Here is an 18,966-nt window from a genome sequence, read left to right on the forward strand (position 1 = left end):
ATATCCATTGGAAAAGCCAAAGAAAAGTCAAACAGTCTAAATTTAATAGGAATAGTATGACCTTCCGCTGAACAAAAGATGTTGAAAGGATTAAATGAGAACACGTGTAAAGTGCCTATCAATTACCTGGGTAATAAAGGTTATTTTCTTCCCCTCTCTCCTTAGAAGGCTCACTATTATCTCACTCATTAAGTCTTATGTCACCTAAAGAGAGCAACCTTTGAGAGCAGTAGGAACTCAGTGCCCCACAGTCTGAGACACAGTACCAAGTATTTAGTAGGGGGTTAATAAATGCTTCCTGATTTACTAGAGGATAATAATAATGAAAAAATGTAAAACAGACACTAATTGATAGGCTAAATGCATTAGTGCATTCCAGTGCCCTCTATATGAGAGGTTACTAACCCATCTTGGCTAAGTGCTGAAATTATAATTAAGTCTGACGGGAAGTCCTAGATTTATACCAATATGATTACTAAATATTACTTAGCTTAGTGATAGAGTATGGTAAGAACAATGAGATGAGTAATTTAGATGATACTGCAAAGTGGGTTTTAATGTTTGAAATTTCTATTACAGTACACAGGATAAGTGCAAGCAGTATAATTAAAACTTAAGAGTCTGATCTTTAAAACTCTACTGTTCAACCTCATTAAAATGCATGTTTTCTCAATTAATCCAAACTTTTCCATTAAAAACATAAAAATACATTTTCATTCCTTGAAAATAAATCTCTACAGTACATATATTTAGGATCAAATACCAAATACCCATTAGAGTTAAGCAGGAAAAAATGACTGAAACAGCAAGAGGTTTGAGTAGATGGAGCTAACAAAGGGAAGGAAAGGCACAGTGAGGGCTGGCCACTTTTTCATTTGTAAATACCCAGTTACAGCTAAATAAATATTTGAAGAGCTAGAAGATAAGAAATCCCTGAATATCTTTGTTTAAATCATACAAACCTAAGCAAAACGTTTACTTAGGAGATAACTCTTATCAGCATATATGGACTGCATCTTTTTTACCTCTGTGGTCTCCAAGTATTGACCCTTCTACACATGTCAGGTACACAGAAAACTGTTGTGGAATGAAAAGCAATCGTTTTCATAATCATTTTGGTTGCAGAAACACTTTTCTCCTTTTAATTTGATGCATTACTAAGAAGTTTACCTTAGTAAAGCTAATGCTAAACACCTAAACCCACAGGATAATGTTTTTTATGTACCTTATTTTATTAGTTGTTATGAAAAACACTTAAAAGATTATTTTTAAGTTGTCATATAATTGACTATGTAGAAGAATGTTGATTATAGAAAAGAATTTTATTTTTTAAATGTTTATCAATTTTCTTTAGATTTTGACATATTTCATACAGTGACTATTACTCAAAAACAATAAATTTCTTTTATAAATAATGACCATGTGCCCATTCTAGATTAGTAAAGTTTTCAAGAAAAATTTTACTAAGAGAAAGCCAAGTCAAAGGCTATGACATAATTTAAAGAGGAATACAGGGTAATTTAAGAAAATGTCGCTAGAATTTAACATAATTGGGGAAAATGGAGTCTACGTGATTTTATTTTTAATGTATAAAAGGAAATTAAAAGTGGAGGGGCAAGTATCTTGAATTTAAAGCATTATCTGACACAAACAATAAATCATTCCTCCAATTTGTGAAAAAACATTTAAACCTAAATAAGCCATCTAATTTTAGATGAAATAAGTGCTTTGTCTTTTGAAATCAAAACATTTTTGGTGGGCTATCTTTTGGGGGAAAAAAACTTATTCTTGAAAAGTTACTGGGCAAGAACCTTGTCTCAAGTCTATATTTAAGAACCTACATATACTAATCAGTAGTAGGAGAGTAGTGCTACTCTGCAGCTGTTTTCATCATTAAAAAGTCTACTTTCAAGGGTTCTGGCATCTTTTTTTTTCCTTCATGCAACATTTCAAAGAAAAATGAGTTCTTTTAAGATAAATTATAAGTTGTCTATAAGAAAAAACTACCAATTTTACACATTTCTACACTATATATTAAACTTTCCATCACATGACTTTCATTTTCAAAACAAATTATATTTATAAGAGAACAAAATATCATCCTTGAGAAAGGATCTAAACGCATAATGTCTGAAATACTTGCTCAGAATCATTTTCCTTAATAAATGAACAGTAAAATCAACCACAAAAGTTGCAAAAATACTACAGTGAAAAATAAACAACATATCTTGGATGGGTGACAAAGAAAAAATTCAACAGACTGCTGTTGTTATGATAGTTTAGGTAAACATTTGAATCTTAACACATAAAAACATTGTCACAAATATAAGCAATGGATGCATTAAAAATACACGTTTAGATGGCTTTCAAAACTTAAACATATCTATTTGAAAAGGCATGGCTACATTAAATTTTCCTTAAAGTTGACACACCTTGCTATAATGATAATTAGTATTTGGTACATGGAACACGTTTTCCTCTGGAAAAGTGTTTTTAAGATGTTACAATGGTTACCTGTCATTTATGATCCAGTTCAGACAGAGATTGAGAGAGCTAAGATTTTTGCACCTCTTGACAATTTCCATCACGGTTTCATTATCCAGTTCAGTGATATGACGTAGATCCAAGCTGGAAAGGTTTCTTAGCTAATGAGATAAATAAAATGAAAGATTGGAAAGGGAAATGCTACACTGATTCTCAAAAATTATAAATATACTTTATTACAAAGTAGAGAATCACTGTATAATATTTAAAATAGATAATAGTCTAGAATCATTAAACTAAACGTTTCTATAATATTTTACATACTGAATTAGAAATGAGGGAAGAAATCTATAGTGAATATACGAATGGCAACAAACATTAAAATCAAACAGATTTTATTGAGGCATCATAAAAATCAAAAGTTAGCAATCTAATAATTGGGGAAGCTGTTAAATATATTACATTAAGTACCCACAATTTGATAGGATTATTCTCTTTAACATTGTTCAATTTCAGATATTTATCTTCATGATTATAATGCCACTTTTGTATAGGTCTTCTCATTTTTTAAAGATGAAATATGAGTAAGTGGTTAATTCAGAGATTCTTGGTGATATTTTATCTATGTAATCCAAATTGTACTATTACAGGTTGTGTATTTCACCATGCAGAAAGCAATATAAAACGTTGTTTAAAAAATAAAGATTTTCTCCAGGTACCACCTTCCCCATTTCTTCATTTTCTCTACTCCTTTCTTTATGTTTCCTGTCTTCCCCTGATGTTTAGTCCCCAAAGAAAATTAATAATATCATTTACCCAAAGATGGTAGAATCTTAATTATCCTCTTCAAATAAGCTACATTTCAAATAAGCTATTTTTGCTTAATAACATGCCAAGAATTAATTTGGAGGCATGTGGTAGACCAAATAACACCCTTCTCAAAGATGTCTATGCCCTAATATGTTACCTTATAAGGCAAAAGAGACTTTTTTGATGTGATTACAGTTATGGCTTTTGAGATGGAGAGATTATCCTGGATTATCAGGGGAGGCCCAATCTAATCACATGAGCCCTTATGAGCAGAGAACTTTTCCAAGCTAAAGACAGAAAGATGTGATGGAAGAAGATGTAGGAAACATTGGAATTGTTAAAGCGATTCAACCTGCCTTTACTTGCTTTGAGAATGCAGGAAGAGGGCCAGGAGCCAAGGAATGTGGGCAGCCTCTAGAAGCTGGGAACAGCCCTGGGCTGACAACCAGTAACAAATAGGGATTTCAGACCTACAACCTTACGGAACTGAATTCTGTCAAAAACCTGAAGGAGCAAGAAAACAGATTCTCCCTTCCAGCTTCCAGAAAGGCAGCCGACACCTTGATTTTATCCTGGTGAGACCTGTGTCAGACTTCTGACTTCTAAACTATGAGATAATAAATTTGTGCCATTTTAAGCTGCTGCACGTGTAGTAATTTGTTACAGCAGCAATAGAAAACTAGTGCATGGCATTTCCAGCCCCATGAGGGAGCTCTCCCAGGACAGGCCAGTCTTCTCTAGGCTACTCACAAATCCTTCTGTAGAGGGAGCAGGTTATTCCTGCAGGAAGCTGACTTGCAGGTGTAACCCAACTGCCAAAGGCCTCAGAGGAGTAAGACAGCCAAGTTCTACCCGAGAGACAGTTAAGCTTCCACCGTAAGAGAAGAAAAGCCACTGGAATCTCCGCTGCTGTAGGGCCAGAGAGAAGGAAACACTCTAAAGTAGCATCAACCCAGAGAACTTTCTGCACTGATGGAACCGTTCTATATTTCTGCTGTCCAATATGGTAACTACTAGTTACACGTGGCTACGAAGCACTTGAAATGTGACCAGTGTGAAGGAGGACCTGATTTTCTTCTATCTTACTTAATTTTGCTTAGTTTACATTTAATTTTTTATATCTGCATGTGGCTAGTGGCTACAGTGTTGGACAGAGCAGCTCTAGAGAACCAGAGTCTGCCAGGTAGCACTCAAACCGTCTTTTCCACCTCAGCTCACAAAGGGAGAAGCAATAGAGAGGGTTCATGCAGTCACCACTGGCTGCTCTCTGATGCATGCTGCAGAACTATGGAGAGAAAGAGAGATAGCTAAGAGAGATGAAACATGAAAAGATCCACAACAGTAGGCAAATTCTTTCTAATTGAGACAGCAAGCTTCTGCACACTAAGGGCTGGACTCTGAGCATTCACAAAGAGATTTAAGAAAAACTCTCTGCAATCAGACTATCAGGTCAGATGTTCAAAGAAGTCACCAGTCTAGTGTGGGACTCAGGACAACACTCCAGAATGGAGGCGGGATCAGGAAAGAAGAAATGGGTTCTGACCAAGTTCCTACTCAAGTTAGCATGGTCTAAGGGCTTTATCAACATCAGAACATGATGGGTACTTGGCAACCAAAGCACACTGTAAGCAAATGGACTCACCTTTGTTAAAATGAAACAGACCGCTCTGGCTGTCTCAGCAGCTCCAGACAGCTGACCAGTCAGAGCCTGGGCTGACTCCCTGCTTCCCTTCCTCAAGGGTCTCCTCGCTCCTCTCTCTGATAATTATAGTCGACATCATGCCCAGGGCCCAGAGGTGAGCTGCTCGGGCTCTAACGTTCTACCCCAAACATGGCCCCTGATCCTTCTCCTTTACTTCTCACCATATGCAAGGCAGACTGGCATTAAACAAAACAAGAACAATGACAAAAACTGTTGAAGTATCTAAAGGAACAAAAAAAGAAATAGCTATATAAAATACAAAATAAATAGAAAAATAAGTTTCTATAGTCTTTCTGATGTCACTAAAATTCACTTACAGAATCAAAGGGCTGATACACAAGCTCCTTGCTATGTTTTCTTCCCTCCCAACTCCTGACATATCTCCATGAGGTGGGCACAGAAAATGAAGTCATCCAGAGTAATGACAGACCTTGGAACAAAGTGGAAGGCTGTGAGGCCAGTGCCAATATCTTTTACGAAGGAGCAGGAGACACCAGCAGTACAGAAGATGACAATAAAAGGGGAGAGATGATGGTAATGCCAAATGGCACAAGTCTCAAAGTCTCAGTGTTTTCTTAATTATATTTACTGTTGTACTTTCCATGAGAGGTAGAAAAGGAATGGTCTGGAAGCAGCTACGGAGAGCAAAGAGGATCTTGCGCCCGCTCCTGACACTGAGAAAGCCAGTGAGAAAATAAACAGGTTTGATAGGCAGAACTCTCAAATGACCCCAATGACCCATGCCCTAGTATATTCCCTGTCCCTTGAGTGTGGGCAGGACATATGAATATGATGGGATATCCTCTTTATGTGGCAAAGGTGAGGGATTTTTGCAGCTATAATTAAGATCCCTGACCAGTTGACATTGAATTAATCCAAAGACACAGTACCCTGGATAGGCCTGACCTAATCCGTCGAGCCCTTACAAAGGGTCTAGAGGTCAGAGAGATTCTCCTACTGGCCTTGAAGAAGTAAGTGGCCACGTTGTGAGAGGGACTGTGAGAGGCCTGTGAGAAGACCACACGGCAAGGACCTACAAGAGGCCTCCAGGAGCTGAGAGTAGTCCCCAGCTGATAGCCAGCAAGAAAGTAGAGACTTTAGACCTACAATTATAACGAACTGAATTCTTCGAACAACTACATGAGTTTGTAAGAGGATCTAAGCTCTAGAAAAAAAGGCAACCCCAACTGAGACCTAAATTGTGGCCTTGTGAGACTCTGGGCAAAAACCAAGTTGGAGTGTCTGGACTCCTGACCCACAGAAATAGTAAGATGATAAATGTATGTTGGGTTAAGCCACTAAGTTTGTGGTAATTTGCTGTGCAGCAATAGAATATTAATACAGAAGGGATGTAGGGGACTCTGTATCCTTGAAGAGAGGCCAGGTTCCTCTTAAGACAAGGGGAACATCCTTAGCCACTTTAAATTCTTGAGATGCATATGCTCATAAAGGCATAGAGGGAGATGCTTGGTCCATTCAGCCTTCTCCTCCAGGTGCATCTTCAGCTGCTAAGAAAGTACTTCCTGGGAAGACAGGCAACTCTGATGTGGCCCCTCTTGGTAGCTCCACATTGGGGGAAGTAAGGAGGTCTTGCTAAATTTCTCAAAGTAATCCTCACTTATGGGAAGATGAGTTTAATGGAAACATTTCATGAAAATGTTTGCACAGCCCCTGGCTTTTACTCAATTTATATTTTGTAAACAGTTACAGGTTTCCTATACATGTCTCTGTTGTTGTTTTTTGTTGTTGCTGTTGAGGAAGATTCACCCTGAGCTAACATTTGCTGCCAATCTTCCTTTTTTTTTTTTTTTGCTTGAGGAAGATTCACGCTGAGCTAACATCTGTGCTAACCTTCCTCTATTTCGCATGTAGGTCACCACCATAGCATGGCTGCCTAGAAGTGGTGTAGGTCTGTGCCCAGGAACCAAAACCAGGCCACCAAAGCAGAATGTGCCAAACTTAACCACTAGGCCATGGGGCTGGCCCCCCTATACATGTCTTACCACAACAAGGTAACTGTCTTTTTACTTTCAGTAAACTTTTATTTTTCACAATATTTTGCATTGGTGCTATAGAAGTGGCTAAAATGGTTTCAATGGTCAAGTTTTCTTATTCTTGATTAAGCAAAGATGAACTTGTACATGTCAAGGATCAAAGTCACTGTTAAATTTGATATTCCTCTAACTAATGTCCCCCTCAGAAATGTATGCTATACTTCTACTTTCTATACAAAAATCACCATTTTCTTAAACTACATTATTTTTACAGTTAGCTGTCCTTACAGAGTATTTGAAACAGATCCCAACACCCAAAAAAGTTTTCAGAACTGTTGGAGATGTACTGCTCTGGGAACATGTAAAAAACCAAATAACTTTTTTTTGTTGCCGGTGCTGGGCGGCTTGCTAGATTCATATCCTGACAACAGCCTCATGTCTCTACCACAGAAAATTCAGAAATACATAAAATACAGAAAAACTCCATAGGGCTGCTTGAAAATACTTTGAAGTATGACAATTAAACCTATGAGTGTTGAGGATGAATTTTCCTATGTGTAACCATATGCATATGTGAACTGTTAATATGGCTAAGTATAGTACACATACAGCTTCACTGTATTTTCCCCAATTATCCTTTATTATAGTCACTAGAAAGATGGAAAATCATAAAAATTTTATCCAGCCACATAAATATCTCCCATACATGCATATTTTGGGGTCTAGCACAGCTTCTGACATAAAGTTTCTACATGAATTCTTACATATCTCTTAGCTTCCTTCACTGTAAAATATCTCTTTATCACACAACAGTGTGAATGTAGTTAATACCACTGAACTCTACACCTAAAAATGGTAAAAAAAAAAAAAAAAAGAAAAACTTTATGTTATTTACATTTTACCACAATAAAAAAAATCACTTCATCAACCAGGACACGGTAGGAGGAAACAATAAAGTTCTGTAGAGAAGAAAGTTTCAAGTTGCTTGTGCCAGTTTGGTCCTCTCACATTAGGTAAAATAACTGAGGACCAAAGAGGTTTGAACAACTTATTGAAGTTGCAAATAATGGGGAGAGAGATGTTAGCAAATCTAAACTATTTTACAGACTTGGGAAAATCCAAAGATATCTTCCAGAACTAATGGAATAGCAAGAAGTAATAATTCCAGTTACTATCTATATGTGATAAAACTCTAATTGTAGTTGATTGACTCTTGAGTTTTTAGAAATCCTGCATTCAGATCCATTCCTCAGTGCAAGGTGAGTCAGATGACGACAAGAGGCCACTTGTGGCTGACACTGCCCGGCATTTATTGTCCATAAATGGAACACTTCTTACTTTTCCAATGGCGCACAAACTCATACATGAGGAAACAGGTTTACCTCAGCTCTCACAGGCCAGCATTCTATTGAGATCTTGAAGAGTATTTTACTCTCGGATTCAATTAAAGCTCATTTTTTCATGAGCTGACAATCACTGACTACACTCATGTGGACTTCCCTATGACCATTTTAGCCAGTTCAACTTGAAATATGACAGTATCCAAAGGCAGTTCCAGGAGGCTAATCTCCAGTAACCAGCATCATTACAAGACACGTACTGAGCAACTCTACGGGATGTGGCATTTTTATTCAAAACCGCACAAACAACTCTGTCAAATTCATCACATTCCTTCCCTTGCTATGGGAATTTCATAATAGTGCCCTCCAGTGTTTCACAAAAAGCTACCTAAAATAATCCTCCATATTCTGAAACAAATAATTACATTTAGGAAACTGACATTTTAATTAAACTTACTTTCCTTATAAATTCACTGGTAGTCTTGGGTTATACAAATCACAGAGGATTTGAATAAGCAAAGCCATACAACCAAGATCTTCTAAATGCTTCACTCCGCTTTTTCAACATTTAGTAAGATATTTTAAAAGAAACCCAAGTCAGAATGTAGAATATAGGTAATCAACTTTCAGTTTAATACTGCTTTTATTGGGAAAAAATATTATTTATAACCAATTCAGGTTACAGACTAAAATTAGTCAATGACTGGTATGGCCATGTATGTACTTAAGTATAAAATGAGACACTAAAATGTTTCCTAGGAAACACAGGCTTGGAGGATTATAAAGACCTCAAATGGCTTCCAAATTTTCCTAAGACTCTGGAAAATTAAAAATGAAACAAAATCCTAAATTGTGCAGGTTGCCTACAGTGGATAAGAGGACTCACAGTACCTTGGTGAAGGCAGCAGGGATGTTCCACTGTTCCAGGCTAATGAGGATAATTTATGTGAAGCCAGCTGGAGGTGATAATTTTTGAAAATAATAAAAACTTCTGTAGAGTTCAATATGTTCAAATGTCAACTAGTACCTAAATTATTTCTTGTCAGCCCTACAGATGTTGGCTTTATTGGGACTGGGTTTTAGAGCAATCAGGTATAATCTTTAGGGAGCAAAGTCAAGGGTTAAGACAGGTTGCTGGGGCTGTGGATAGCACCACACGCTCATCTGCCAATCACTTGTCAGGCTGTCAAGATGGACATCACAGGAGAGACTGAAAGCACAGGAGACAGAAGGGTCAGAGAAAGGCATTTATAAAAAACTGGGAAGAGCCTCCTATTAAACACAGAGAGAGGGAGACACAAGGCGAAAGGGAGGGGGTTGTAGAACAGGTCTTGCATGGTAAACCTGGAAAAAATGGTAAAGAAACTAAGACTGCTGGGAATGGAAAGGAAAGGGGCAGAAAGGGAATTTCTGTCCCTGAGCATAGGAAGGCTTCCACACCTTGACAGGGTCTGATATCTACATTTAGAGAAGAACGTGGATGGACAAGTGAGAGAACGAGGGGCATCCCTTCTGTGCATCAACTAGGCCTGAACCTCATCTTGGTTAAGGCTGGTGCTGGAGTATGAAATGGCAATAAAAGCTAGATAAGCCACATTTAGGACATCAGGAAAATCCCTGCTAGCACCTCATAGAACTGAGAATCTCAGGGTAGAACTGAAAACTTTTAAATAGACCGAGAGCCTGGCAGAGACAATAAAGGTTTCCAATTCTAACCATGAAAATAGGGCATCCAGGGTCTTGAATGCCATCACACCCACAGTAGCTACTATGTGAATTCTCTGGCACCTTCTCTATGTATTCCTTCCAACCACTGCCTTCTTAATCACACTGAGCTGCTGCCTCTTTGCATTATTTGCAAATCCAAGGCCTGTCTGGTTCTGCCATTCTCCTACTGGATCTGACATCTTTCACAATTTTATTCACATTCTGTTTTGCTTTCTAGGACACTTGACTGCACTGCTTCTCCTCAGAGCTGTCCCTTCTACTCCTTCTTGCCACACCACCAGCCAGATTAATATTCCTTGAACAAATTTGATCACATCTCCCACCTTCTCTGAAACCTTTAGGAAATGAAAATATTTCAACTGCAAAAAGGAATCCCAGAACGTGCCTATCCAGGCCCTTCACTATCCACTCCTACCACTCCCTGACATCTGTTAAGAGAGCTCAAATCTCTTTCCCCAAGTTTTGAGAAGTTGTTCTCACTGTGCTCAGAGAGCTGTGCTCATAATTTTAAAGCTGATTTCACCTCCTGATTACTTTAGAGACAGGAAAAATGAGTGAGTCTTATCAATATAATATACTTGCCTTAACACAAATTATAAACTAGGCAGTCCCCAACATAACTGTGCCCTTTAGACGAGAAGTATCACTTGGTAACAGCTGCCAAGGAACCAGGGGAGCAACCTTCCTTTCTTGCTACAACTACTTGTGAGACTCCTCTTTCTCTTCTCTATCTTCTTCCCCGGCCCCTTCCTGTTCCTCCTTTTCCCCCACCAGGCCTTCCTGGGCTGTGTTGCTCAGGACCAATCTCTCATTGCAAACATTTGACATCTAATCTTAATGCTTGAGCTGGTCCAGATCTGGGTCCTGGTGTAGTAGTTATGCTGCACTTTCATTCCTACTTATTTAAATGTTTCCTGAGCACCTGGCTCTAACCTTGGCTGCACCTAGGATCATATGGGGAACTTCAAAAAAATACTAATGACCAGGTCCCATCCTTAGAGGTTCTGATTTAATTGGCTTGGGGTGAGGCCAGACATTACTATTTCTGTAAAAGATATCCAGCTGATCCCAGCCTGGACTGGGAACCACTTACCTAGTGCAGAGCAACTGATATTTAAATCAGCAGTCAAGGATGATCTCACTGAAAAGATGATATTTGAGCAAAGATGTGAAGGAGGTGAGGAAGCAAACAAAACCACACTGATGTCTGGGGAAAGAGTTAGTGCAAAGGCCCTGAGATGGGAACAGGCCTAGCGTTTTGGAGGATTATTAGTAAGGAACCAGAGGTACTGGAGCAGAGTGAACAGAAGGGAAACTAACAGGAGACATGGCCAAAGAGGTGAGTGAAGACTCTATGAGGCCTTGTAGGCCAAGGTAAGGATTTTAGCTTTTGCTCTGAGGAATCTGGGAGCCACCGGAGGGTTCTGAGCAGGAGTGTGACATGATCTCACTTACATTTTAAAATGATCATTCTAGGGCCGGCCCCGTGGCTTGGCGGTTATGTGCGCGCACTCTGCTGCTGGCGGCCCGGGTTCGGATCCCGGGCGCGCACCGACGCGCCGCTTCTCCGGCCATGCTGAGGCCGCTTCCCACATACAGCAACTGGAAGGATGTGCAGCTATGACATAAAACTATCTACTGGGGCTTAGGGGGAAAAAATAAATAAATAAAATTAAAATGATCATTCTAGCTTCCCTGTGAGTCCAGAATAGGGGCAAGTTGCAAGTAGGGAGGGGCTGTATTGCATTAATCCAGTCAAGCAATATCAGTGACTTGGACCACAGTGGTAGCAGCTGCAGGTGGTATGAAGTGGTCAGATTCTGGATATATTTGAAATTAGAATCAACAGAATATTTTGACAAATAGGTTATGAGGCATGAGAGAAAAAGAAGAATCAAGTATGATTCCAAGGTTTTTGGTTTGAGCAACTGGAGGGTATTGTTGCAATTAACTAAGATGGTTTGGGAGCAGGTAAGAAAATAAAGTTTGGTTTTGAATATGCTACGTCTGAGATGCCTATTAGATATCCATGAAGAGATGTCAAATAAATTCAGGAATCATCAGCACATGTATGGCATTTACACTTGTAAATTTAAAATATAAAAGTATTAATTATATATAAACGTAACCTAAATTCATTAGGTTATCTAGGTACAATAATAGTAGCCTTACAATTTATACTAAGTAAAAAAATTATTATTAAATGATTAAATTAATATGCAGACATACATACCCTTAGTAATAAAATATAATACATAGTGGGATAGCATGATTCTAAAAAAAATGCATTAGCAGTGATAGTGTTCCGAGCCACCTGGGGGCTTCATTTCTTATCAAAGCATAATTCAGCCTTCACGGCTCCAGAGCACGTCCTCTGTAAAATCTCCTGGGATGCCCACAGTCAGAGTAAGAGACTCTGCTCTATGTACACCCACCGATGTTGCAGGTCAGGGACCATGTCTTACGTTTGTGTCACCAGTTTCTAACACGGTATTAGGTGCATCAAACACATTTATTAAATGCTTATTGCTGAATAAGTAAATTTGAAATCAGGATCACCACATTAAAGATAATTTCATTTATTTAAGTTTCCAGAAATCAGGTTTCCGTTCTTTTAACTATATCAAATGCAGGATCTGCAGCTCTGAAACTCCATGTTTTTAAAAGTGATATATTTGAACATAAACTTCACTAATGTGAGCATTAAATAATAATAAACAACATTCTCATTCCACACAAAGGTCATTTTTAGAACAAGAAGCATAATCAGTTCTCTATTTACATATTTGTTCTTAAAATGAAGAACATTAAAAGAGAAAAAGAAGCCTCTGTAAGTTGTTAGAGTTTTGATGTGTGTGGCAGGAATTTTGAGTAGTTCACCAAAATTTTAATCACTCTCTTCTGCTGCAGAAATGTGAATTTGTTAATTGGATTTCTGCTTCTTAGTATACCAATTCAGAATGGATGCTCCGCTCCTCCTCTTTCACTCTGGCAGGCAGCACAGTCTCTAATTGACTTTTTTCTAGGACTTTTCTTTCCACCAAGTCCCTTTCTTTTCTCCATATAAGATTTCTAGAGCTCATAATGAACTATAAACAGCACTTAAAGTTAGCAGCACTAAGCAGCCCTGTCACTTTTTTACACAGCAGGAGCTAAGAAACTGAACTTCTTTTCAATTAAAAAATAAAATGTTCACACTGTTTCACTTAAATAAGAAAAAAAAATCAAAGCTTAAATAAATTAAGGGTAAATTAAGTCAAATGTGAATGCAAGCAAGAAGAGATTACTTCATCTAATTGGACTGGTTGTGTACTTCTCTTTCATTTCCTCATACCTATTTAAAAAAAAGACAGTTCATGGAATTTTGAAGCCATTTCAGTCACTTGCATCCACATATCACACTTCAATGTGTTGAAAGTTTTGGAAATATATTCCAAATAAAACTTTTACAATCTTATTTTTAAAAGGAGTAAAATAACTAAAACGCCATTAGCCCAAGACAAAAGCTTATCATTATCCAATCCAAGTGACCTGTACACTGACCTACTGAACTTACACTATTAAAGCAAAACAGTCAAATTATTCCATTCTTTATTTTTAAACGTGTGAAGCTGAAAAACAAAGGAATGATATTAATGATTTGTAATCAAAAAAATATTCTGGCATATATTTGTATTTTCTAGCATTCCAAAAATGTTACAGAAATGTTGTACCTACTCTCTATAAAATATTTTTTTCTTCTTTCTTCCTGGTTTAGAATATGCATCTGTGACTCAGCTTCATATCAAAAGTCTCTTACCCTTACACTCTCATTTCTGGGCTTCAGCCGAAAGCCAAAGCTCACAGTAAAAAGTTCCTAAACCTTAATTTTGGAAATTAGATTTCCTATCCTGTGACCAGGTACTGTTTCAGAGAGTGTAAGCCAAAAAGCCCTGGCACACAGGAGGATAACCACCAGCTGAGCCACTTCCCCTCTTCCAGGCTTCCATACTCCCAGAAAAAGATTTTCTAGCATGTGGAGGAACACCATGAGACCCTGTCAACAGGTACCCACAGCTTCTCTCTGGGGTTCACCACATAGGTCTGGGGCACCCTAAGTCACCCAGGAAGAAAACAGCTAACCTAGGCATCCATCAGCAGCTTTCTCTCCTCTCAATCTCTAAGCCATTTTTATGAGAAGAAATATTCTAAAACGTATATGTAACTCTTCCCCTACCCTCTCTCCTGAAGTCCCCAAATAAAGCCCAACTATCTCTTCCATTTGGAAGACAAGTCTGATATTATCAATCTAAAAATGAATCAATCAGATCACCCCTAGTAGCAAATAATGAGGCACGGAATCTCGTCCTAAAAGAAATCAGGACGCAGGTTTGGAAAAAATACTATTTCTTTCACAGTCTTCATTTCTGGCATTGTACTTGATTTAATTATTCATGGCACTATCCAAGTGCCCCAATCACCTATGATAATGAAAGAATGAACACTTTCCAGGTGAGAAAAATTTGAGAAGACTCAAACTTTTCAAAGGGCATGTAAGGATTTATGCTCAAACTCTACGGCAGGAACTCGCTAAACACTGAATCAGACCCATCTGTTTTACTTAGTTTGACCTTTGTTCTACAATGACAGTTCGGAGAAGCTACAGCGTTTGGTTTACGATACATTTAAATTTTCAACTTGTAAGTTTTAGTTCCTGACTCCCCTCATCACACTCAATGTCAAGAGCAGGAAGTGAATGATCTAATATTCTAGGTTAATGACTCCACTATAGGCAGTATATCAGTTATCAATAAGAAATGGTAATCAGAAAGAAGGTCTTTATGAAGTTTTCCCTGATATTAAATAACATAGGACATGAAATTACATTATCATGAAAGTACATAACACAAATTTTTCCAAAATGAACTGCAAAAATTTTATAACTTTGATTTATATATGAAAGCATTACTTGCTTTTCTTTTTTTTTTTTTGTGAGGAAGACCAGCCCTGAACTAACATCTGCCAATCCCCCTCTTTTTGCTGAGGAAGACTGGCCCTGGGCTAACATCCGTGCCCATCCTCCTCCACTTTATATGGGACGCCGCCACAGCATGGCTCGACCAGCCGTGCGTCGGTGGACGCCTGGGATCCTAACCGTCAAACCCCAGGACGCTGTAGCAGAGCGCGCGCACTCAACCACTTGCGCCACTGGGCTGGCCCCTGAAAGCATTAATTTCTGATACAGAGAACTATCCATCTGTAATCCTGTTCTCTCAACCACTTTTATCCATCTATGAGTTGAAAAGCTTCAACCGAGATGCAACTTAAAATGACAATATCTGGTATAAATCTAAGGTAAAACTTTAAATATTGATTTATGATTTACTTTAATATTATGTACTTTGAGTCACTTCTCACATCAAAAAAAGCATGACTAAGAATTTTGAAAATTAAAAAAATAAACAGAAGTACTAACAGGATAACACATTATTTTTTGTCACTCAAAATCATCAAAGATATAACTTAACTAGTGACTAATAACCAATAACTTTAACTAGTTCACAACAATTACCTTCTTATCTAGTCAAATATTTTTCTTTACATTTGCCTCTGTGAACTGACATTATACATTATATCACTGAGACAATATTTAAATTTTATTCTTGCTAGGAGCATGTATAAAAATTATCTTTCGGGGCCAGCCCACTGGCGCAAGCGGTTAAGTGCGCATGCTCCGCTGCAGCAGCCCAGGGTTTGCCGGTTCGGATCCCGGGCGCGCACTGACACACTGCTTGGCAAGCCATGCTGTGGCGGCATTCCATATAAATGTGGAGGAAGATGGGCACGGACGTTAGCCCAGGGTCAGTTTTCCTCAGCAAAAAAAGAGGAGGATTGGCAGATGTTAGCACTGGGTTGATCTCATAAATAAACAAACAAATAAATAAATAAATAAATGTAGTTTCACTCTTTTTTTTTTTTTTTTGCTGACGAAGATTCACCCTTAGCTAACATCTGTTGTCAATCTTCCTCTTTTTGCTTGAAGAAGATTTGCCCTGAGCTAACATCTGTGCCAATCTTCCTCTATTTTGCATGTAGGTTGCCGCCACAGCATGGCCACCGACGAGTGGTATAGGTCCATGCCTGGAAACTGAACCTGGGCTGCTGAAGCAAAGCACACTGAACTTAACCACTAGGCCACAAGGCTGGCCTCGCTTCATTATTCTTAATTGTCACATAGCTAGCTGCCCCTATCTCTCTACTTATAGCCTGTTTAGATCCAGGACAAAAGTATAGCTAGTGACAGTCTAAGGAAGGGTCAAATCTAATTTAAATCTTACATTATGTGTAATTCTCTGCTTTGTGCTTTGATCTCGATTGTTACAAGATTCTCTGGGAGGAAATAAATATCAGTTCTATTATCTTAAATGTGCTCTCATGTAAGAAACCCAGAATGACGCAGAAAGGAAGACGTATTAGGGTTTAACCAGGAAACCAGAAACCACTATAAGCATTTATTAAATTACATGAAGGGAATTTCATTAAGGAAATTGGTTATTCTGATAAAGTAGAAGCCAAGAAGACAAACTGAAAAGGCTAGCGTAAGCCAGAGATTTAGCAACAGCAGGAAGCCACAAGCACCCCCATGCTAGAGAGACAAAAGGAAGAGTAGGTGTTACTGGAACCTACAGGCGGTGGTTATCCAGTATAAGCTGGAGCTGCAGGGGATCTGTCCAGGGTGGAATTCAGGGAGGAGATAAAGCCGTTGCCAGAAATGCTACCTGAGACAGAGAGGGAGGGGGAGAAATACCCTAGTTTCTCCCTCCCTTTGGCCTTTCTCCCTCCCACTAAATGCAGCCTGCAGTTTGAAGCCCCCTATGATATAGATGAGTATGCTTAGAGAGAAGAAAGGATCTGAGGACAAACAGACCTAGCACCAGCACAAAGCAAAAGGAAAGAGGGGGGAGGGGGAGCCAGTTTCCAACAATGAAAAGTAGTCAATACAATGGGAGTTCTTTACAACAATCCAGAAGTAAGAATAATTGCCAAAGTATTCCTGCACCCTGCCTCAGAAACCCAGGGTGCTGATCGACTTTGTTTTCTTCTTCAAGCCAGATGAAAGCTGTAGAAGTCATAACTTGAGCTGCTTTCTCAGGCACAGGGGTATTGTTTCATTTTTAAAGGTCCAATATTGATAGCCAATTGCAAGTTGAAAAAGTACCTCACATCAAACATAATAACCAAGCATTTCCTCAAGTGAATATAACAGCGAAAGCTCCAGTGGGAAGCTTTTTCTTGGGGAAAAAAAAATGTTGACAGCCAATCATCCCACTGGGATACAATCAACTGAAGGGAAGTCTACAGTAGGAGAAGCAGCTACGTTCCTGAAGGTTTTGTAAATACACTGTGATCAATAGCTTTTGTGTAAATGCCTGTGATGCCTCTGGGCTGGAGAGCAAACATATGAGGAGCTCAGTTGCCTTCAGTCAATGGACTCTACTGGACTCTATTACTGGGCCAGTGTGGCTGGAGAAGAGGGAGCGGAGAATCAAACTTTATTCCAAAAATTATTATGGAAAATAATAAGTAATAATATATAGGCCCAAATTCTGGTTAAATACTGAGGTTCCAAGCTAAAATTTCAGAACACACACCCCTACGGTCACATAAATAACTTAACTTTTGACTAACAGAAAGTAACTATGGAAATAAATTCCCCATTTTCAAAGAATGCAACTACATTAAAGATGCAACATAATTTACCTTCCTTTCAGTATCCAGGATCCCCTTTAGATTATCATTATAAAGATCACACGATGTTAAACAAAATTGTAAAGAAAAATCTGATTATTTGGATTCTCTATGATTAACGATTGACAAGGTGTAGGTGTGTACTGTGTTTAAGTATGTGTATGAATGAATATATAACATGTACATATGCAGGAACTTCCCTGTGGCTGACAAGACCTGCCTAGGTGCAGTGAAAATAGCACTTAATAAGCTTAAATAAGATAGCTGAATTAATTAAAAATAAAACACTTTAAATATTCTTCAAACGTTCAAAACTTTTAAGTGAATATAACTGTCCATGTTTCTCATCAATTCAATATGTTTTTTAAATTAATTGGATTCTATTTAACTCTGTAATTCTCAATAAATATTTATTTTAAATTAATAAATGAGATCTGCTTCCTTTTTTTTCCTCAGTAGTATATTTCCTCATTAAGTTACATTATAATTTATTCTCATTAAGCCCCAAATCTGGTTTCGCTAATTTGGGCAGTCTGTTCTGTCAATTTAGAGATGGGACCCCATACGTATCCAATATCACTATGAATGTATAAACCACAAGACTGAAGTAGACTCACACTGATCCTTAAATAAAATTTCTGTCACAAAACAGTGTGAATGAATCTGAAAGTCTAAAAGATCACGCAAGTTAATATCTTTCTTGGATAAAGACTGACCTCATGTGTTAGAGAACAGATAAATAAAGTTGAAATCCTTTTTTACAAGAATATTTGCAACAAAAAACACAATTTATAAACAATCAGTGTATGATAAAAATTCAAGGAGTGAAATGAGGATAATATAATCAAAGTGAAATAATACTTAAAACATAAAGCCAAGAAAGGACCTTTCAAAAAAGATTGTCAACTTTCCTAATTTTATATTTATATATTTATATTAAAGCCTGAAGCAAGCATTTTATCAAAGAATAGATACAACAAAGAAACTCATTTGTTCATTTTACTTGTTAGGACTTTCACAGATTGAGTCATTTGAAAGATGAATTCACTTATTTTACTAGTGTCACATTGATACATCCTGCTATTGTAGTTGCTGAAATGAAAAGGTAGCACAAACAAATATACATTACAACTAGAGTGTGAGTAATAGTTACAAAATATCAAGAGTAGCCTTACTGAAC

General features: G+C 38.0%; 1 protein-coding gene across 3 annotated transcripts in view; it reads right to left on the minus strand.

Annotated features, from left to right (window-relative positions):
- The window catches only part of FBXL17 (F-box and leucine rich repeat protein 17), a 478,445-nt gene that overhangs the window by 295,590 nt on the left and 163,889 nt on the right, over nt 1-18,966 (minus strand). For all 3 annotated transcript variants that reach the window (XM_058538120.1, XM_058538073.1, XM_058538096.1), the window contains one exon: nt 2,515-2,645. In XM_058538120.1, the coding sequence (XP_058394103.1) occupies nt 2,515-2,645 (131 nt within the window). The remainder of the gene's footprint in view (nt 1-2,514; nt 2,646-18,966) is intronic.

This window comes from Diceros bicornis, chromosome 1 (genome assembly GCF_020826845.1).
Source record: "Diceros bicornis minor isolate mBicDic1 chromosome 1, mDicBic1.mat.cur, whole genome shotgun sequence".
In the NCBI taxonomy this organism is placed as follows: Eukaryota; Metazoa; Chordata; class Mammalia; order Perissodactyla; family Rhinocerotidae; genus Diceros; species Diceros bicornis.